The 19384-nt window shown below is 52.2% G+C and overlaps 2 protein-coding genes across 3 annotated transcripts; one reads left to right on the forward strand and one right to left on the reverse strand.

Moving 5' to 3' along the window:
* The first annotated feature begins 561 nt into the window (after positions 1–561).
* Positions 562–3245, forward strand: FTH1 (ferritin heavy chain 1). The gene is made up of 4 exons (XM_055581079.1): positions 562–917; positions 2279–2425; positions 2710–2835; positions 2932–3245. The coding sequence occupies exons 1-4, from the start codon at positions 804–806 to the stop codon at positions 3088–3090; spliced, it is 546 nt and encodes a 181-aa protein (XP_055437054.1). The 5' UTR covers positions 562–803; the 3' UTR covers positions 3091–3245.
* Positions 3246–3590: 345 nt separating this feature from the next.
* Positions 3591–12415, reverse strand: BEST1 (bestrophin 1). 2 transcript variants are annotated; one of them, XM_055581078.1, is made up of 10 exons: positions 12264–12415; positions 10753–10847; positions 10042–10275; positions 9269–9423; positions 8805–8882; positions 8163–8315; positions 7866–7946; positions 7250–7401; positions 4713–5351; positions 3591–3727 (listed from the first exon to the last, which is right to left on the reverse strand). In XM_055581078.1, the coding sequence occupies exons 1-10, from the start codon at positions 12413–12415 to the stop codon at positions 3709–3711; spliced, it is 1758 nt and encodes a 585-aa protein (XP_055437053.1). In that variant the 3' UTR covers positions 3591–3708. The 2 variants fall into 2 exon arrangements, with proteins under 2 accessions (XP_055437053.1, XP_055437052.1); XM_055581077.1 differs by lacking the exon at positions 3591–3727 and having other exon boundaries at positions 4682–5351.
* Between the last annotated feature and the right edge of the window lie 6969 nt (positions 12416–19384).

Below are 19384 nucleotides of genomic sequence, written 5' to 3' on the forward strand. Positions count from 1 at the left end.
CCCACCCCGCCTGCATTCGGCCCCTTTCTAGGCTTTGAGGAAGAGAAAGCGAGCCCCTTTCCCAGCCCCACTCACTCGGCCTCCCCGGGCCCACGTTCACCCCCAAAGTTCCCTATTTGCATTAAAAGGTAACCACCTCGGGCTGTGGGGGTGGCAACTGCCGCTCTAGGGCTCCGAATTTTCAGGTGCCCTTGGCCAAGAGTCTCGGGGAGCCTTTTGGGACCTCGGATTCGCCCCGACGCCCCTGGGATCAGGGGCAGTTTCCCGTCGTTTCCTAGACCCCAGGACGCCATCGGGTCAGGGCTCCGGGTTGGGCTTCCTGCCCCCCGCCCCAATTAGGTCTTCTCCAACCCCTTGGAACACGCCTAACGCTGCAAACAACAAACAGAGGCCTTCAGGGCCCCCAGGCCCCACCACCGCCCCCGCCTCCGTCCCTCCCCTCCCCCAGCCCAACATCCCAGCTGGTCGGAGCTGCGCTTGCACCGGAAGGGGCGGGGCTCGGCGGGCGGGCAGCGTGATTGGCCGCGGCGGGGCTGACGCCCGCTCCGGCTATAAGAGGCGGGCGACGGCCACCTGCGCCACAGTCTTAGCGGAGAGTCGCCGTGGTTTCCTGCTTCAACAGTGCTTGAACGGAACCCGGCTGCTCGTCCCCCCCTACCCCGGCCGGCCACTCAGAGCCAGCCCTCGTCACCACTTGACAGCGCCCTCCGACCGGCCCAAGGTCCCCGCCACCGCTCCAGCGCCGCTCGGCCGTCGCCGCCGCCGCCACCACCACCACCACCGCCCATTTTCAGCCGCCCACCATGACGACCGCATCCCCCTCGCAGGTGCGCCAGAACTACCACCAGGACTCGGAGGCCGCCATCAACCGCCAGATCAACCTGGAGCTCTACGCCTCCTATGTCTACCTGTCCATGGTGAGCGCGGGCTGGCCGGCGGGAGGCGGGCGCGGCCTCCCCGGGTGGCGGCGGGGTGGGGGTGGGGGTGTGGCTCCCGGCGGGCCCTCCCGTCTCCAGCTAGCTTCCCGCCAGCTTCCCGCCTCCAGTCTCCCACCTCCTTGCGCCCTTCCTGGAAAATGGAGGTTGCTCCAAATCCCCGAGGACTTATGCGCAGAAATTCTGAGCAGTTGTCTCCTGGGAGTTCTCCCTCATAGGCCAGGGCCGCTTCTGCGCACCATTTTTTGTTTAAAGGGAGCTGAGTTTCCTTACGGGGTTGCTACGCTGACCACCAGTACGATTCTGCAGTTTGGAGAGTGGACTTTAGCATTTCCATCCCTTCTTGTGCCCCCGATCACGTGATCAAGGGGGAGGTGGGGGTTGGGTGGCGTTAGGAGGTTAAGCTCCCACCCTCCTGAGTGCGGCGGGGCCTTCTGGGTAATGGTGTCCAGCCAGCTCTGGGGGCTGGCGCGAAGTGGTTTATCTCTTGGGCCGAAGAACCGGCCGCACCTCTCTGCTCTGCTTATCTCTTAAGTCCCACTTAAATGGAAGCATATCTAGAAATCTCCCCTTCTGCCGACACTGGCGCCTTCTAAGTCACCCGTCCTTGCGCCCGGCTAGTTAATTTATCTTTTTTGTGTGTAAGGGTTGTGGCGTAATTGAACCCTCAGTTCTTGGATAAAGTCCACCTACCAACAGTTACGGGGCCAGATATTTTCCCATGCATTAATGCGTGAAATCAGTTTTCCAAAATCCTTGTTTTAGGCGGTGTGGTAAGAGTTTTAGAACTGTCTTAACCGCCAGCGTTGTGCAAATCATCCAAGAATAGACATGTTGTAGGTGGGTTTGGAACAGACCTGGATCTCTGTAACTGTCATTCCATTTTAGGAACACCTGAATACAGCAAGGATGTAAAACGGAATCAAATTTTTCTATTCTACTGGCAATATATTTAGCATTAAATGTGCAGCAGCGTTTCCGGTAACTGTTACCTTGCCTACATGGGATAATTTTAGAAATCCATCAGCCTGCTGTAAGCTGATAGCTCAAGTTTGAAAAGGATTGTTCAGAGAAGAGAAGGCACTAATAGTGCAGGGTACTTTGCGCTAACAGAAATGTTTAAGTTCCGTGGTAGAGACCGTTCCCATGCTATTCTACGGGAAGCAGACTTCCAGTTTCAAGGACCAAGTTTCATTTTTGTGTTTCAGAGTAAAAATGAGTTATTGTTCAATCCGGGAACACACCCTACTCCAGTCTCTTTAGGCTCAGACCCTTGCTGGGTTTTGAGAAACCAGGTAGCAGACTGCCTTTTTTGGGTCTAACATGTTCATGTTCTACTTCAGTCGTACTATTTTGACCGTGATGATGTGGCTTTGAAGAACTTTGCCAAATACTTTCTTCACCAATCTCATGAGGAGAGGGAACATGCTGAGAGACTGATGAAGCTGCAGAACCAGCGAGGCGGCCGAATCTTCCTTCAGGATATCAAGGTAAACGAAAGATCCTTGGGTTGTCTTAGCAATCCTCACGTATCAGAAATCCCTGATGCCAGCAGTTGTCATCGTTAGATGAGACATTGGGCTTTAGTTTTTTGTGCATTTTCAAGCACCATTTAAGCTAAAGTGGGCCAGGATATTCAATTGGAAACCGTTGTCAGGGGGACCTTGGCGCGCTTCCTTTTGCCAGTCGCAGTTTGTTACACACTAGATGCTTCCTGGCTTGGCGTTTTTATGTAGAGGTTGCAGGTACACTGACCTTAGCTCCTCTCGTTCAGAAACCAGACCGTGATGACTGGGAGAATGGGCTGACTGCAATGGAATGTGCGCTGTGCTTGGAGAGAAGTGTGAATCAGTCACTACTGGAACTGCACAAACTGGCCACTGAAAAAAATGATCCCCATGTGAGTACACTGACACCTGGGAGTGAATGGAGGAGATAATTGCCTGAGGGGCTGGGGAGGCTTACCAGTAACTTTCTTGCCCGTTCTCTTTTTCAGCTGTGTGATTTCATTGAGACTCATTACCTGAATGAGCAGGTGGAAGCCATCAAAGAATTGGGTGACCACATAACCAACCTGCGCAAGATGGGGGCCCCTGGATCTGGCATGGCAGAGTACCTCTTTGACAAGCACACCCTGGGACACAGTGAGAGCTAAGCCTAAGGCTGGTTTCCCACAGCCACAGGGGTGACTTCCCTGGTCACCAAGGCAGTGCATGCATATTTGGGTTACCTTCATCTTTTCTATAAGTTGTAACAAAACATCTACTTAAGTTCTTTCTTTAGTACCATTCCTTCAAATAAAGTAATTTGGTACCCAGTTGTTGTCTCATGAGTTTTGGGATGGGTGGGAAAAGTATCTAGGTCACCTTGATTGAACGTGTAAGTGCCACCATGGTTCAGTCACGCTAATCAAAATGGAACACCGAGAAGGATTTGTATTTATTTATTAAATTCCTTAGTTTGGGAAGGGTATCAAGGCTTGAGTGTATTCAATTCACACAGAACTTAAGGACTCCTGATTCTGAATTAGGTATTCTATGTTTCCAGCAGCTCTAGCTTTCACAATTTATATGTACAAAAAGCATTTTAAGGCTTAAAGTAGAATTGCAACTACTGGTTTTTGTTATCCATGAAGCTAACCATTTATTTCAGGCTGTCATAGAAACATACTCTTCGGTGTGGACAGCTATATGCCTATGACTGGATCAGTGTCCTGCTGGTGTACACGCAGGTAGGACCAGGCCGGTGGAGCATCCCCTTTGGAGGAAGCAGGCTAGGAATGTGCTTCATCCCTAGTGAGAATTTGAGAAAGTTTACATGAGTATAGAAAGATACCTTCATTTCAGTATGATAGTAGCTGCAGTAGGAGGGCAAAAATTAAGACATCTTAAATATCCACCAGTGAATAGTGTTGGAAGACGGCAGAGTCCTTGCTAGCCAGCTATATTATCCTCTCAACCAGCCACAGGGATTGTTAAATGTTTTCAGAGCTATGTATTATGACCACACAAGAACTGCTTTGAGAATCCAGAAATGGGAAGTTACACTTCCTCTCCCATGGTGATTGGGGGTGGGGTAGTATGGCTCTAACTGGGTGAGTGGATGTCCAGGAAATCTGGAATAAAGGGAAACCTCGGGTGGTATTGCAACAGCTTTAGGTTGACCTCAAAACAGGAAGAGCTCATTTAAGTTCAGAAGTCTTTAGTGAGGTCCCCAAAGCGTAAGATGCCCCAGTGGATCTGGATTCCCCCACCTTATCTGCCATTTCTCGGGGTTGTGGATGGTATACTCAAAAGTGCTTCAGGACCCCTGTTAACGGTTAGGGGGCAGAGCTCATATGTGACTTCCCAGCTAAGCCTGGGCAGTAAGTTGAGTTCTTGGGCTACAGCTTAGAGTCCTGAATTCTGCCCCATGTGTTTGCCACCCCTGCTTAAAGTGAGCTGGGTCCACTGTAACATCTGCCCGTCTAAACTCATGGCCCTTTGACATCATTCCTGTCAGTACCACCTCACCTTCCTATACCTGGGCCCCAGAGAAGTCCTGGCGATGCAAAAGTGATGCAAAAGCAAAAGTCGCCCAACACTTTTCCATGGGTCTGCTGTGGCAGCCAGGTGTGTATCCCAAGCCAGTGCTGGGCATAGGATCAGCATGCCCCGGCCACCACAGGACCACAAGAGAATTGTAAACAAAAGGTGGGACTCAGAGCAAGGGAAGCTGGTGAGGATCACCCCTGGGGAGCTGAGGGGTCAGTGACCCTGGTTTGAGTAGAGGACAGACCTGTTTTCCAAGTCCCAATAAGGATCTCCATGATCTTTGAGTATAGTGTGTATGTTGCTTGTCGATTGTCCCAAATGTGGTTCTCTGAGATGTTCAGGGCCCTCTGACATGTCCATCAGGTTAAACTCAACAGTTTTCCTTCTCATGTGAAAAACTTCTGGGTGCTCCGTTGAGGCCCCAGCATTCTCTGGGAGCAATTCAAAACTCTTCTTGGACCTGGGGGTTGCAGGCTGAAGGCTTTGATCTTTGACAGGGTCATCTATGCCTGAGATTCTGCGAAGACTTGAGGGTGCTGACTGTCCAGGTGGAAAGACCATAGGGGTGTGGCTGAGGGGTGTCTGTGGGGCACTGTGGTAGCCTGACCTTCCGAAGAGCACCGCGGACTTGAAAACATCTTCCCCCTTCCAGGCCTTGCTGTCTGCCTGGTCGCTAGTGTTCTGTCCGGCCCCTCCAAGGTTCTTGGGCTGGTTCTCATGTGAATGGACTTCTTTCTTCGGCCACAGTAGTTTGGTCTTTGAGTTTGTCCTAGGGGACTGGCGGTCATGGGATTGCAGCCCTAGGAAGCGGCCAATGATGCCAGAGTGAGCACCCTCTTGCTCCTCTAGATCTGGCTGAAACTCCATGTCTTCCTTATCCAGACTAGAAAGAAACAGAAGACTCGGGTTTAGTGGAGGGTTAATGGCCTGAAGCCTGATGTGACTTCTCCTTTACCCTACCATCTCCCTCCCTCTGGCCCCAGGCCCAGAACACAGTCTTCCTCTCCTCACCTTAGACTCACCTCTCTGCTGATCCATCCTGTGCCTCTCAATTAATTCCTCCTGGCTGAGCTCACCTCTTGTCCCTGTTAATGTCCAAACTTCCCAGCCAGGTATTTAAGGACTTCCTCTTCAGCACCCACATTTTCCTTTTAAAACCCATCACTCCAGGCAGTCAACTGGCAGTCCCCAGGTATGGGGAAAACCTGACTTCCTGGGAACCTAAAGCCTTTACTCTGCAAGGGAAAACCTACCTACCCCAGAATGTGGCTGCCCTGGCCCATGTCCAGATTCTCCCCATGCTTCAGGGTCCAGGTCCTAGTCCAGCTGGAGGCCACCTCTCAGGTGGCCAAAGGTGATCTCTGTTCTATCCTCTGTCCCTTACCCAGGCATCCAGTACTTTATACCTTGTATCAGAGACTGGGCCCCTGATTTGAGCTCCCTCACTAAACTGCTTCTTGTAGGCAAGTCTACGTGTTATTAGTCTGTTATCCACCTTCCCCAGCTGCTGGAGCACAGTCCATGGAGAACTCAGAGGCGACCTCCAGCAACGTTTCTGACCTAAGCAAGCCTCCATCCTTAATCATTTGATCACTTATCCAAACCTTCCTTGCACAAACTGGACTCTAGCTAATTCTACTGACAGCTTAATAGGATATTCGGTTCTTAGAAAAAGAACAGTGCTTTTAAACTTGTGGCAGAAAACCTTGATGGGATGGACCCTGAGATGCAGCGAACACTCTCCAAAGTCCCCCCCGCCACACACACCCACACACTCTGTCATCCTGGGGAGACAGAGCGGTCTGGGGGCAGCCCCTTGGCCCACTGGCCCAGGTACAACTCTAGATAGATTCTAACCAAATCAGGGAAACAGGACCCATGCAGGACAAAGTGTGGCTGCTGTGGATGACATGAGGCCTATATTCTGGAGCAAGAAGCCTACTCAGAAGGTGCCTGTGATGACCCAACTTCCTGCTTGCTCCCTTGCCCAGGAAACCCCACTCCCACTCTTCATTCCACCCCAGCTTATTAGAAAACAAGAGTTCTAAGCCAGAGTCAGGAACCAGGCCCTGACATAGCTGCATCACTAACCACTGACTGCCCTTGAGTAAGTCCCTTCTCTCTCTCAGCCTCAGTTTCCAACTCTGGACACAGAGGGGTTTGATTGGAAGTACCTAAGGGCCCTTATAGCTTTAAGAGTCCTTATACAGCACAAGGTAAGTGTTAGGGTATGGAGCTGGAACCAGACATACCTGGCTCACCTGTGCTGCTTGCTAGCTATGTGACCTTGGGTTGGGCAACTGATTTAAACTCTCTGAACCTGGACTTGATTATCTAAATACTAGAGATAACAAACCAAGGTTAGTGGAACAACAACAAAATAGCTTATATATATATATATATATATATATATATATATATATATATATATATATATATAAAGAGCATGGTACAATGCCCAGCACTTAGTAAGACACCCAATAGGCATTAACTGGCTTCCCTGGTGGCTCAGTGGTAAAGAGCCAATGCAGGAGACGGGTTCAATTCCTGGGTCTGGAAGATCCCCTGGAGGAGGAAATGGCAATCCACTCCAGTATTCTTGCCTGGAAAATGCCACGGACAGAGGAGCCTGGCGGGCTACAGTCCATGGGGTCACAAAGAGTCAGGCTTGACTGAGCAACTGAGCATGCACATGTATTAACTAGCTCTAAGTTCTTAATTAAGCAGACACTTGCATTTGGAGTTTTATACCCACTGAAGTGGCTCCCTGGCACTTCCCACCTGATGTTGAAGGTGGAGCCAAAAAATGAGGGTCGACGAGACTGGGCAGAAGCGGCTGTGTAGGGGGGATGTGGTTCTGGCTCATTCCAGTACATATCTCTCTCCATCGGTGGCAAGTCCTGGTGCATCTCGTCTACAGCCAATAGGGACACCTGGTCATGAGGGACAGAAGAAGTCCAACAGAAAGATAAGCCCTAACTGGCCATGAATTTGCCAGGTGACTTGGAGAGGTCACTGGTGGCTCAGATGGTAAAGAATCTGCCTGCAATGTGGGAGACCCAGGTTTGATCCCTGGGTTGGGAAGATCCCCTGGAGAAGGGAATAGCAATCCACTCTAGTATTCTTGCCTGGAGATTTCCATGGACAGAGGAGCCTGGCGGCCTACAGTCCTTGGGGTTGCAGAGTCGGACACAAATGAGCAAATAACAGTTTGGAGGGGTCACTTCTCTCTCTTTGGGCCTCAGATGCCCTTCTTCTGAAATGAAGAGACTGATGCTACCTATAGCTTCAGAAGTTAGACTGAGAATCCTGGGAGTGAATGGTTGGAGGGCAGTTCACAGAACTGTGGGGCCCCCTCCCTGGGTCCAGGGGACAGGTTCTCTTCCTCCCCTCATACCTGCAAGCTCCTGTCGACAATCCAGTTGGTCTCAAAGTCATCATCATCCTCTCCAAATGGGTTGATGAGCTGCTCTGCCACCTCAAGGGTAAATGAGGTTCCGGAAATCCTCAGGTGGAACCCCCTGCTGCCTTGCTCCCACCCTAAACCTGGACTCCTGCCATTTCCACCCCTCTGTCCCCTCAATGATGTCCTTCTTGCCTGACTACTGTCTCCAAAGCCACAATGTAGGGACCCTCCTTTCCTGGTTGGCCATAACCCTTGGGCCACAGCCAGCCTTGTCCCAGGGAGGCTTACCTTCAACCAGCCGGCATAGAAGAAGAACTGCAAGAACGTGAAGAGGGGTACAACGAGGTCCATCTCGTGGCCAGGGTAGGCCTTGGCTGGGTTCAGAAACTGCCGCCCAATCAGGCAAGCCAGGAAGAAGCTGTATACTGCCACGGTCACCACCTGGGAGGGAAGGGAGGGAGCGGCAGCTATGGGCTGGGTGGGGACTGTGGGATCAGGCCGCTTCCTAGGCTGGGAGGACAGGCCTTGCCCTGAATTGCACATTCGTGTGACTTTGGGTCTCCGTGATCTCCTCTTTAAAATGGGGAGGGGATTCCCTGGCAGTCCAGTGGTTAGGACTCCATGCTCTTATTGCTGAGGGGCTGGGTTCATTCCAGGACAGGGAACTAATATCCTACAGTCCTTGCAGCACAGTCAAAGGTTAAAAAAAAAAAATTAAATCAAATGGGGGTAATCACATTGCCTCCACTGCCTGGACCAGGCAGGGGCCCGAACTCTTTGAACTTGGCATTAAAAAGACCCTGCAGAGTCCAGGCGTGACTCCCAGAGGAAGCCTCTTCTTCAGTCTCTAAGTGAGCCCTTCCCATCACAGGCTGCTCCTTGGGTCTTCTCAGTCTCCCAAAGGGACAGTTTCGCCAGTCCAGTCCTCACCTGAGTGTACACCAGTGGGATACTGATCCAGTCGTAGGCATACAGCTGTCCACACTGAGTACGCAAGGTGTTCATTTCCTAGGGGAGCAGGAAGAAGGGTTGGAGTCTTGACCACCACCTGCTCTCCAGGCTCAGCCCCCAGCTCATCCCCAAATACCAGGGTCTGGAGCTCAGACCCTGGCTGTGTGGTCATGGGCAGCACACTTAACCACTCTGTGCCTCAGCCTCCTCAACTATCAAAAAGGAACCAGGATCTTGGAGTCCACTTTAGAGAGAGGATGGGAGGGGAAATTGAAAAGCGGCCACCTTGGGCTATGGAATCCTGTTGGAAGAGATCTTACAGTCCCACGGCAGGCTCTGGGAAGACCCTCAGGGGCTCAAGCCTTCTCTTTGTAGGAAACCTGTTCCTCATGGGGTAGGACCCTGCCTGCTCCGCATTAGTCCCATCAATGTAATGGGCTCACGTTGAGCAGGCTCTGGAGCAGGATAGGGTCCCGAATTCGACCTCCAATCCATGCCTTTGTTGACAAGTTGGCAAACCACACCCAGGGCATCCAGAACGAGTTGTGTGGTAAGCTCAGTTTTTGTAAGTGCTTGTGTTCCGAAGGTGTCATGAAGCCTGCAGGAGAGTGGAGAAGACAGTGGGTAGGAGAAGCTGCAGAAGGGGTGGCTGGCCAGGCCCTGGGGTCCAGAGTTCAAGACCAAGTCCCTGCTGAGCCCACAGGACCTCAGAGCTTCTTTGCCATCCTCCTTCTCTTAACAAATAATTACTGAATTTCTACTCTGTGATACTCTGGGCGGAAGACGTGAGAGGGATCTGTCTTATTAACCAGGATCTGGCCAGGCAAGCCAGAGACAGAGGTTGCTGACATACAGGCTGGAAACCGGACACCAGGAAGCAAAAGAGCAGACGGAGGTAGACTCTGATTCCTCACTAGTTCCCGAAGCCCCGCTGGGGCCCTCAACCCTCACTCTTCGAAGCTTCATCCCTCCATGAGTCCTTAGCCCTGTCTCAAACCCCTGTCCTCTGCGCGTAGGTTCCTGGCCTCTACCCACTTTCAGACCCCTGACTCCGCCCCGCCCAATTCAGGTCCCCGCCTACCAGATCTCGACCCCACCCCACTTCTGGTCCCACCCAATCCTCAGCCCAGGGACCTCTGACTCCACCCATGTTCAGCTGCGGCTCCGCCCCTATCACCCTCTGGCCCCGCCTACCGCACCACTTGGCCCCGCCCACCTGCTTTCACCAGGTGCTGTGGGCTGGGAAAGCGTTTGTAGACCGCAGCGCTGACGCTGCGCAGGATGAGCACGTTGCCTAGGTTGGCATAGCGCATGAGCGTGCGCCGCAGCATCCGGCCTTGCTCGTCCTTGCCCTCAACGAAGGACGACACCAGGTTCATGAGGCGGTCGGGCCAAGGCAGGTTCTCATACTGGTTCCACCAGCGGGTCACGACTAGCGTCACGTAGAAGCCTAGGCAGAGAGGTGTGGGGGGCGAGGGGCGAAGGCCCACGCTGCGGCCGGAGCCCAGCGAGGGCGATGCCTCGGTTTCTCCATCCTTCTAATTGGCTGAACCCAGCCCCAACCCTGCTGGAAGGCGCTCGGGAAGGAGAGACCATCAGAGCCTTGTGTGAAGGCACGAGAGCCAGGTGTTCTCTCTGTGGCCCCACTGGCTTTCCCGGAAATCCGCCAGATCCCTCCCCTCCTGCATAAGGCTCCAGAGACTACTATAACGTCAGCACTGCCCTCAGAAAGTGGGATCTCATGTGCTCTTAGCCGGACATCCTTCCTAATGCCTAATGTCACTCCCTCTGGCTGCAGGCTTTCCATTCCCCTGAACCACCGAGAGGCACTGACGTGCAACTGGCCTTCCCAGGAGCTCCTCGTGATCTGCCTGTCTGGAACCTGGAGAAGCCACCGGGACCCCCACGCGCAGAAAGGGGAGCTCACCCAGCACGAAGGAGATGGGGATGAGCTGGATGTAGCTGTCGCAATACAGAGTCAGCTTCTCAAAAATCACCTGCTGTTCGTCCGTGAGGGCCATTCTGGGGGAGGGAGGGGTTGGGGTAAAGATGTGTAAACACTAGGAGGAGATGGCTGAGACCCGTCCCAGGTCCGGCCAGTCCCAGGGCAAGACAGTGATAGCCTCATTTCCTCCCTTTCATTGGCCTGCCTGGGGCCCCTCCTCTGGCCTGAGCCAGGTCCCTCTTCTTTCTCCCACAGCCCCCAAACCCCAAAGGGGCCTCTGCTCCATGCCTGGAGGAGAAACCCTCAGGAGGTTTTCTCTGAGGTCGAGGAAGGCAGGTCCTGCTGAAAGAGTCAGTTTTAGGCACTGCCGACCCTTTTAAAGGATCCAAAAGACAGTTGTTTGAAAGCAGGTTGAGGGACTTACCTGGTGGTCCAGTGGCTAAGACTTCCACTCCCAATACAGGGGCCCAGGTTCGATTCCTGGTCTGGGAACTAGATCCCACATGCCACAACTAAAGATATAGCATGCCACAACTAAGGCCCAGTGCAGCCACATGAATAAAAATAATATATTAAAAAATGTTGAAATAAAGTGTTTTGTCTTAAAAAAAAAAAGTGGTGAGGGGATGAATCAGTTGAGCACAGAGGGGGTTTTAGGGTTCAGGGCAATGAAATTATTCTGTACGACACTGTAATGGTGGATGCAAGTCATTACACATTTGTCCAAACCCATAGAGTGTACATCGCCAAGGAGGAACCCTAACGTAAACTATGGACTTTGGGTGATAATGAGGTGTCAGTGTGGGTTCGTCTATTATCACAGACATCCCACTCTCTGGTAGGATGTTGATAGTGGGGACGGCTATGTGTGTGGCAGGAGGGGGTGGGATACATGCAAATTCTCTGTACCTTCTGCTCAGTCTTGCTACTACTGTAAAACTGCTCTAAAAAATAAAGCCTAATTTTCTAAAGTATATTGGTGCCCTAGTAACAACCAAAGAAAACAAATGTGCTCTGTTATTAGTATTATCCTTATGAACTCAAGAAATTTATGTATTTGGTATTTTTCAATTCATTGTCATCATTAATGCTTTTCTCATTAAAAATGCTATTATATATTCTGTAGTTTTATTGACCACAGAATATATTGCTATATTGCTTAAATAAATGTTTGTATTGGGGGAAAAAAAGAGCATGGTCTGGGCCTGTGAGAGAAACCATGTGGGTTTCAGGAAAACCGGCTAACTGGATGGGACCAGATAAGGGCCCTCCCTGGGATGGAGGAAAGGGTTTCTGAGATGCTCCAACCTGTACTGCGTTTCCCTCCCAGGCTGTCTCCTTTCTTCTCCCCAGCCCCCAGGTCCCCAGCCCCTGGCCCTAGGGCTTTTCCACAAGCTTAGCGCAGCCTTATAGGTCTCTGTGCATTGGCCTCCTAGCTCGCTGAGGTCTTTGGAGCTCCAAGCCTTGGAGCTGTACCCCCTGTTCCCCCGAACCTGTAAATGAAGCGGATGATGTAGTAGCAGAGCAGAAAGATGAGAAACTCGCCATAGAGCAGTTTGTAGATGCTGCCTCGCCAGCACAGCAGCAGGCGGGAGAAGGAGCCTAAACGGGCATTGGCCACTTGGCTCGAGTAGGTGACAGTCATGGCCAGGCACTGGGCTGCAGGAGGTGGGCTTGGGTCCTGCTGGACAGACAGAGCGGGATACTGGTGGGGGTGGGCAGGAGGGAGCAGGGACCTCTTCAGAGTCTGTCCAGGACTCATGAGTGACCCTTCCCTGCTCTGGGCCTCAGTTTTCTCATCTGGACCCTGGGAGGTACCCTCCAAGAAGCTAGGGAATTGAGCTCAGGCGATGTCCTTAGCCTTGGCATGGAGGGCACACAGAACTCTGTGCCCTTTAATTGTGCTACAAAGATAGCAACACAAGTGTCCAAAAACCTAAGCATGGGCTCCTTCCTGTGTTCTAAGCCCATCATGTTCAGTGGCCCCCACCCCCCCAGTCTCTGCCAGCCACCCTGGAGTGAGAACTGGTAAGGGACATGGTCAGCCTTGGCCACCATCCTGTCCCCAGTGCCCAGAACAGAGCTTGGATGGTAGAGGCATTACTGAATGGTGACCCCAGGGCCTTTCCACCTACTGATCCTCATTCCTGGGGGATGTGCTTCCTAATCTAACTTTATGGCCCACTCCCACTTTGGATCACTTCCTCAGAAAGGATGTCCCCAGCCACCCTACCTGGAAATAACACCCTAGTACCACCAGCCCTCTCTTCTCACCTTGCTCGATTTTTCTACATAACACTTATTGTGTTATACTCATGGTTATATTTTGCAGGCTATCTGCACGTTTACTGCTTATTCCCTCCTGGGAATGGAAGTTCTCATAGGAGGTGCTCAAAAAAAATTTTCTGAAGCAATGATTGGCCACCATCCCCCTACCTGTTCTGGTGCAGCCGCACTGGCCGTCTCTGTGCCTGGTGTTCCCTAAGTTAGTTACTCCCACCTCAGGGCCTTTGCACAGACACACAGGTGCCATCATGTGCACATGTGCAGGGTCATCCACCCCAGTGGCTCTCAGAGCCCTAGCCCAGCCTGCTGGGATAACCCCTTACTTACAGTTGGGGCTCCTGGCTGTTCAGGCGATCCCACAAAAGGTCTGGCCACAGGACTGGTGGGACTCTCTGGGTTCCTAGGGCCAGTGCCCCTGCCCACACTTAGGGGTTGGCACTGCCCACGTGTGTGTTATATGGTCACTTGACTCCCTAAGCCAGAGGCCCTCCACAAAGGAGCCCTTGTCTTGGCCCCCTCCTCGTAATCTCCCCTTAAACAGCAGGCATCACAGTCCAGCCAGGGCCTCTCTAATTCCTTCCGGAGGATGGGGGTTGGGGGTTGGGTTGAGACCAAGGCTGGAATTGAGGGCAACCCCCTCCACCTTGGGCCCTGATCATCCTGCCATTTCCTCTGGGCCCTAAACTGAGGGATCTGTTTCTGATCCCTGAGGTCTTGCAGGGAGAGCAAGATCTTGTGGGGAAGAGGAGGCCTTGGGCCTTAACGCCAATGCCAGGAGCCGTCAAGAGAGGGGAGACTTTGCCCAGGCCCTGTGGGCTTGTGCAGCACTTTGGGTACCAGAAAGAACACTGGACCACAGTCAGAGGTTCTGGCTTCTAGCCCTGGCTCTGCCACCTGAGGAGGTGACCCTGGGTGGCCCTCTGCTTCTCCCTAGGCCTCAGTGTCCCTCTCTGAAAAGGATGGCGTTGCTTTAGAACTCCATCCCCTCAGGGAGATGACAAAATTCTGCATATACTCGTGAGGAGCTCTGATTGGCTGCTGGTGACATCACAGATTATTCGGGCTGTGATTGGCTGGCAGGGCCCAGTTAGTAGGTTGCTTTAGAGCCATGGTAGGAGAAGGCGGGGCAAGGGGGCTGCTGGGTGGGGACAGGGCCTGGTGCGGGATGACACAGCAGTGCTTATGCTATTGGCTCCCATCCAGCCCGTGCAATAGGGGAGTGCGTGCCCAGGTCCCCAAGGAAGGCTGGTTAATATCTCAACAGCTGGTTCCGTACATTTTAATACATCAATCCATATGTGAGACCTCTAAGCCGCTGGAAGTGATGGGGTCTAGGAGATATCTCCTCTTGAATTAAGTGAAAGCTTGAAGCAGCAGTGGCTCTTGGTCTTCGGTGGCTGTAAGAATAATCTGGAATGTTTGTTAAATACGTGGCTTCTCAGGATCTTTCTCCAGAGCCTGATTCTGAGACCTGAGGGATGCTGTATGTCTAACAAGCACTGGGGGAATTATCATGCCAGTGGGCTCCCAACCACACATTCCGAAGCCCTGATTTACAATGTGACCTTGAGCCTTAAAATAAACGCACTCCTTCCTGCCCCCTCCCTCTCTCCTTCACTTCCCCTTCCCTCCCCACCCCCACACCCCGCCCCAGTGTTAACGATGCTGAGACTGCAGGTGATTTTTGTGCACGGCATTCTGGCCTTTATAATTCTATGCCTGGAAAAAGAAACAATTCCACAGCGACCTTGGGTGCTCTTCTAATCACAGCAAACAATCGTACCATTACTATTATGAGGGAGTCTCTTCAGAGATCAGGGACCATCTTCGAGGCGTATTTGCTGCATCTCTGCTGCCTGTGCTGTGGGAGACATCTTTCCCATCACTGTCTTTAACTGAACTGGGGAAAGAGGCAGATTTACCTGAGCCTCAGTCTCCTCACCTGTGAAGTGGGACAATAATGCCGACCTCAGCAGCCAGGTGAGAATGTTGGATGGGAAAGAGAGTCCTTGTGTCTGTTAACTCTCCCTGGGGAACATCCACAAATCCCTGGCGCCTCTGCCCCACCCTCCAGAGTCAGCTGGTCTGGGTGGGGTCCAGTGGTTGGTATTTTCCAAGTTCCGCAGGTGAGTCTAGTGGATGGTGTGGGTTGAGGATCACTGCTGTGAGAATTTTCTTCCTTCCTTGTTTTCCCTCTTCCCCCACCAACACACGACAACACTCAAGAGGGAGAGCTTTCCATTTAGCACATGATTAATAAACATTTAAAATTAAAATAGAAACATATGCCTGACACCACACTTGGCCTGAGGACGCTCTCTAGGTCTTGGAATAAATGAACCATTGGCCTTTGTGCAATCAGGTTCCTGCCTCTAACTGTGGTGGCCACTGGAGGGCGCCCTTGACCAGCTGGCTTTGGCCTGGGAAGCCTGGTTCACTGGTCTGTGTGGATGGTGAAACAGGCACTGGATGGCACTTTCATCTCCTTGACCCTGACCAGCAGCCACAGAGCCAGGACAGGCAGTCGGGAGACACTGGAGTCTTCCCTTCCTTTCTCTGAACCTCAGGTTCCTTGGCAATGTGTCCCAAATCCCAGCAGGACCAGTTGACTGAGTTGCCCCAGGACATCCCCAGACACACCCCATGAGCAGCTGCTCTTGGTCACACCCCACTCCTAAGACAGGCACACCCCAAGCATAAGTCATGGTCTTTCCCACCGGGTCTCAGTCATGTAAATATCCCCAGCCAGGCAGACATGGCTTGGGCACACAGAAAAGCCACCATGAACACTGACCCAAGCCATCCTGGACGAAGGTCCCAGGATTGACCCCTGCAAGGATGGGGCCCAAATGCATCCGTGTCAGTCTCTTCTGCTTTCCATTCCACAGTCAGTCAACAAACCATTTCTGGAGCCAGAACTGAGCCTAATCTGATTCCTGCCTTCAAGAATTCATGATTGGACTTCCCTGGTGGCCCAGGGGTTAAGAATTAGCTGGCCAATGCAAGGGATATGAGTTCAATCCCTGGTGGGAAGATTCCCCATGCCACGCGGCATCTAAGCCCGAGGGCACAACCACTGAGCCCACAAATCTAGAGCCCATGCTCCGCAACAAGAGAAGCCACCCCAATAAGAAACCCGTGCACCACGACAAAGAGTAGCCCCGGCTCCAGCAACTAGAGAAAGCCTGCGTGCAGCACAGCCGAAAATAAACAATTAATTTTTAAAAGAAGAATTCATGGTTAATAAAAACCAGGATAATGCTTAAATAGCTCTACCACAGAGGGACAAGGCCTAATATCTATGCCATGTGCGCGGAGGTCAGGGAAACTTTTACAGAGATGGGAGCATTTGAGCTGGGTCTTGAAGTATGAGTAGGAGTTTGTCTGAGTTGAAAACAATGAAAATGCATTACATACCAGGGGAACAGCCCGTGAAAAGCCACAGAGGCATTACTGAGAATAGTTAAGCAGGGCACTGTTATCCACATCGTACACAGAAGAGGACAAGCCTGCTTTGTCCAAGGTAGCATGGTTATAAAGAGCCAGGTTGGGATTGGAAACTGGGTCTTTTGATTTTAAATCCTGTGCCTTTTCCACCAACTGTTGTCATCTTTCCACTGGAGGTCAGTTTCTGAGCGGTGAGGTCTCATTGGTTAAGGTAGTGGGGTTGAAAAGAGGTCTGAGGGATGGGAGATGCACAGAGGAGACTCTAAGTGCAATAGAGATCGAACCCCTCAGCAGAGAGCCATCTCTGGGGGCGGACGTAGCAGATGCGTAGAGATTCCAGAGGTGGAATGCCATGGCTTTCTCATCTAGGATCACCGCGGCAACAGGAACATCACAGAGGGCCTGCCACTGTGCCCTTCCAGGCCCTGTCTCAGCTGGGCAGGAAGGAGGGGACCCAGCTTGGCTGGGGGTACTGGCAGGGGGCCCTGAGGTGGGTCAGCCAGGCCTGGATGCTGCCTCCAGGCTCTGTGTAGGGCACCTGCCAGCCCATACCCCTTTTTTGGGCCAATCACTGTACGAACAGGGCAGAAGCCAAGAAAGGGAAGGCGAGGTCTTGGCACAGCTGGACAGGGGAGTGGAGGGATCCTGCCAGCCTGGGGCCTGGAAGCAAGACAGTTGACAACACCTCCACCCTGGAGACAGCAGCCCTGATCCCTGAAGGATCAAACAGACTCCACAGTCACAGATATGAACACATGAGCTCTGGCTACTGCAGGAAGACAACAGGGACCAGGAGAGGCAGAGAGGCTGGGACACACTCAGATCCAGCTTTACCAAGCCCCATCCTGCCGATGACAATGGAATAGCATGGAATAGGCCAGAGCCAGCCCAACTACTGATGCAAAGTGAGAGGACTCATCACAGCATTGGGGAGAACCCCGGGATCTCCAAGTTACCCCATCCCCATGGACTCTGTCCCCCTGAGGTCCACCAGGTGAGGCATAGACCCCATCCACACCCCCCAACCCACCAGCTCAGGACTGGGGCTAATTGGCAGGGGAGGGGGAAGAGGGGCCTTGAAGGGGGACTGCACTGAGTGTGAGAGCACAAGGTGCTGTTAGGCATTCCCCATGAGTCAGGAGCCTCAGCTTTCGCATCTGTCAAATGGGCATGTAAGCAGTTTCACAGGCTGTAGACAAAGAAACCAAAGTGTAGAGGCAGAAATTGACTTGCCTTGAGTCATAGAGAATTAGAGTCGGAGCTGAGATGTATGGGCAGGTCAGAGTAGCGTGTCTCCACTGTTTCAGAAGATTCCTGAGGTTCAGCTCCTCAAGCAAGCACTAACCATTGGCTGAAATTGTGCTGGGCATTGTAGGAGGAAAAAAGAACAAGAAACGATGGTTTCTTCCATGTCTTCAGCACTTACTGGGCGCCAGGCAGTGCGTGTGTGTGTGCTGACCTCTCAGTTGCGTCCAACCCTTTGTGACCCTATGGACTCTATGAAGCCTTACCAGGCTCCTTTGTCCATGGGATTCTCCAGGCAAGAACACTGGAATGGGTTGCCACGCCCTCCTCCAGGGGGATCTTCCCAGGCAGTGCACTAAGCACTTTTTAGCAATGATCTCAGCTCATCATCAGAACTGGGGAATAGGAAGCATTGTCCACCTGTGACACGTGGATGTCAAGCCCAAAGAGAAGGTAAGTAACCTGCTTGTCTCCATTCAAACCCCAGCCTGCCTGGTCCCAAGCCCTTGTGGTAATGACTGTGTAAGCTGCCTCCTGGTTGGACCAGGCAGCCTGCTCTGAGTCTGTGTAAGGCTTCGAAGCGAGCCTTCCTCAGGAAGTGGCCAGACTCGAGAGCAGTGGGAGTGGATGACATAAGGGCAGGTCGCTGAAGAGTAAGCCATGGGGACCATCAGGACCACTGAGTGAGCTGCCTTGAGTAGCCTTGACTGGCCTCAGACACAGGTTGCCTGGCAATCCCAGGTCCATTCCCTCTCCAACACAGGCCAGGGCTCCAGAGTCAGCAAGTAAAACTACAGGACAGTCAGTGGCATATGAATTTGGATAAACAGTGAATAACTTTTTAGTGTAAACATGTCCTGCGCTACACAGGTTCCTGGGGGAGGGCATCTGGAAGCAATGGCCCTTTCTATCCTGGCGTCTCAACTGCAGTGAATTGTTCCATCCATCGCCCCCTCCTTCCTACTGTTGACTTCTGGAGCGTGGCTGCTCAAAGGAAGGAGGGGTTGTCTGCAGTCCAGGTGTAACAATATCATTTAGAAGTTTTATTATTTTTCTTTGAAGATATTTTTCTAGATGAGATTAACTTTTATTTATTTTTGGCTGTGCTGATTCTTTGTTGCTGTGCGGGTTTTTCTCTTATTACAGGGAATTATTATTATTATCCACAAGGGAAGCCCAAGAATACTCAAGTGGGTAGCCTGTCCCTTCTCCAGCAGATCTCCAAACCCGGGAATCGAACCAGGGTCTCACCTGCATTGCAGGCGTATTCTTTACCAACTGAGTTATCAGGGAAGCCCCTTATTACAGGGAGCAGCAGCTATTCTCTGGCTGTGGTGCCCTGGCTTCTCATTGCAGTGACTTCACTTGTTGTGGAGCACGTGTGGGCTGCAGGGGTCTCAGTTCCCAGGCTCTAGAGCACAGCGCAGGCTCAATAGTTGTGGCACATGGGCTTAGTTGCTCCGTGGCATGTGGGATCTTCCGGATCGGGAATCAAACCTGCGTCTCTTGCATTGGCAGACCGATTCTTTACCACTGAGCCACCAGGGAAGCCCTGGAAGCTTTTTTTAGAAATGCAAACTCCCAGGCCCCATCCTAGACCTATTCAATTCGAATCAGTATTTTACCAGGGTCACAG

This window comes from Bubalus kerabau, chromosome 5 (assembly GCF_029407905.1).
Source record: "Bubalus kerabau isolate K-KA32 ecotype Philippines breed swamp buffalo chromosome 5, PCC_UOA_SB_1v2, whole genome shotgun sequence".
NCBI lineage: Eukaryota > Metazoa > Chordata > Mammalia > Artiodactyla > Bovidae > Bubalus > Bubalus kerabau.

Coding starts and splice junctions, on each gene's coding strand:
- BEST1 (XM_055581077.1), bottom strand. CDS start 12,415: ATGACTGTCACCTACTCGAGCCAAGTGGCCAATGCCCGTTTAGGCTCC. Junction 8,316..8,804: donor TCCCACTGGTGTACACTCAG/GTGAGGACTGGA, acceptor CTTCCCTCCCAG/GTGGTGACCGTGGCAGTATA. Junction 7,947..8,162: donor TCTATGCCGGCTGGTTGAAG/GTAAGCCTCCCT, acceptor TTTACCCTTGAG/GTGGCAGAGCAGCTCATCAA.
- FTH1 (XM_055581079.1), top strand. CDS start 804: ATGACGACCGCATCCCCCTCGCAGGTGCGCCAGAACTACCACCAGGAC. Junction 918..2,278: donor CCTATGTCTACCTGTCCATG/GTGAGCGCGGGC, acceptor GTTCTACTTCAG/TCGTACTATTTTGACCGTGA. Junction 2,836..2,931: donor CTGAAAAAAATGATCCCCAT/GTGAGTACACTG, acceptor TCTCTTTTTCAG/CTGTGTGATTTCATTGAGAC.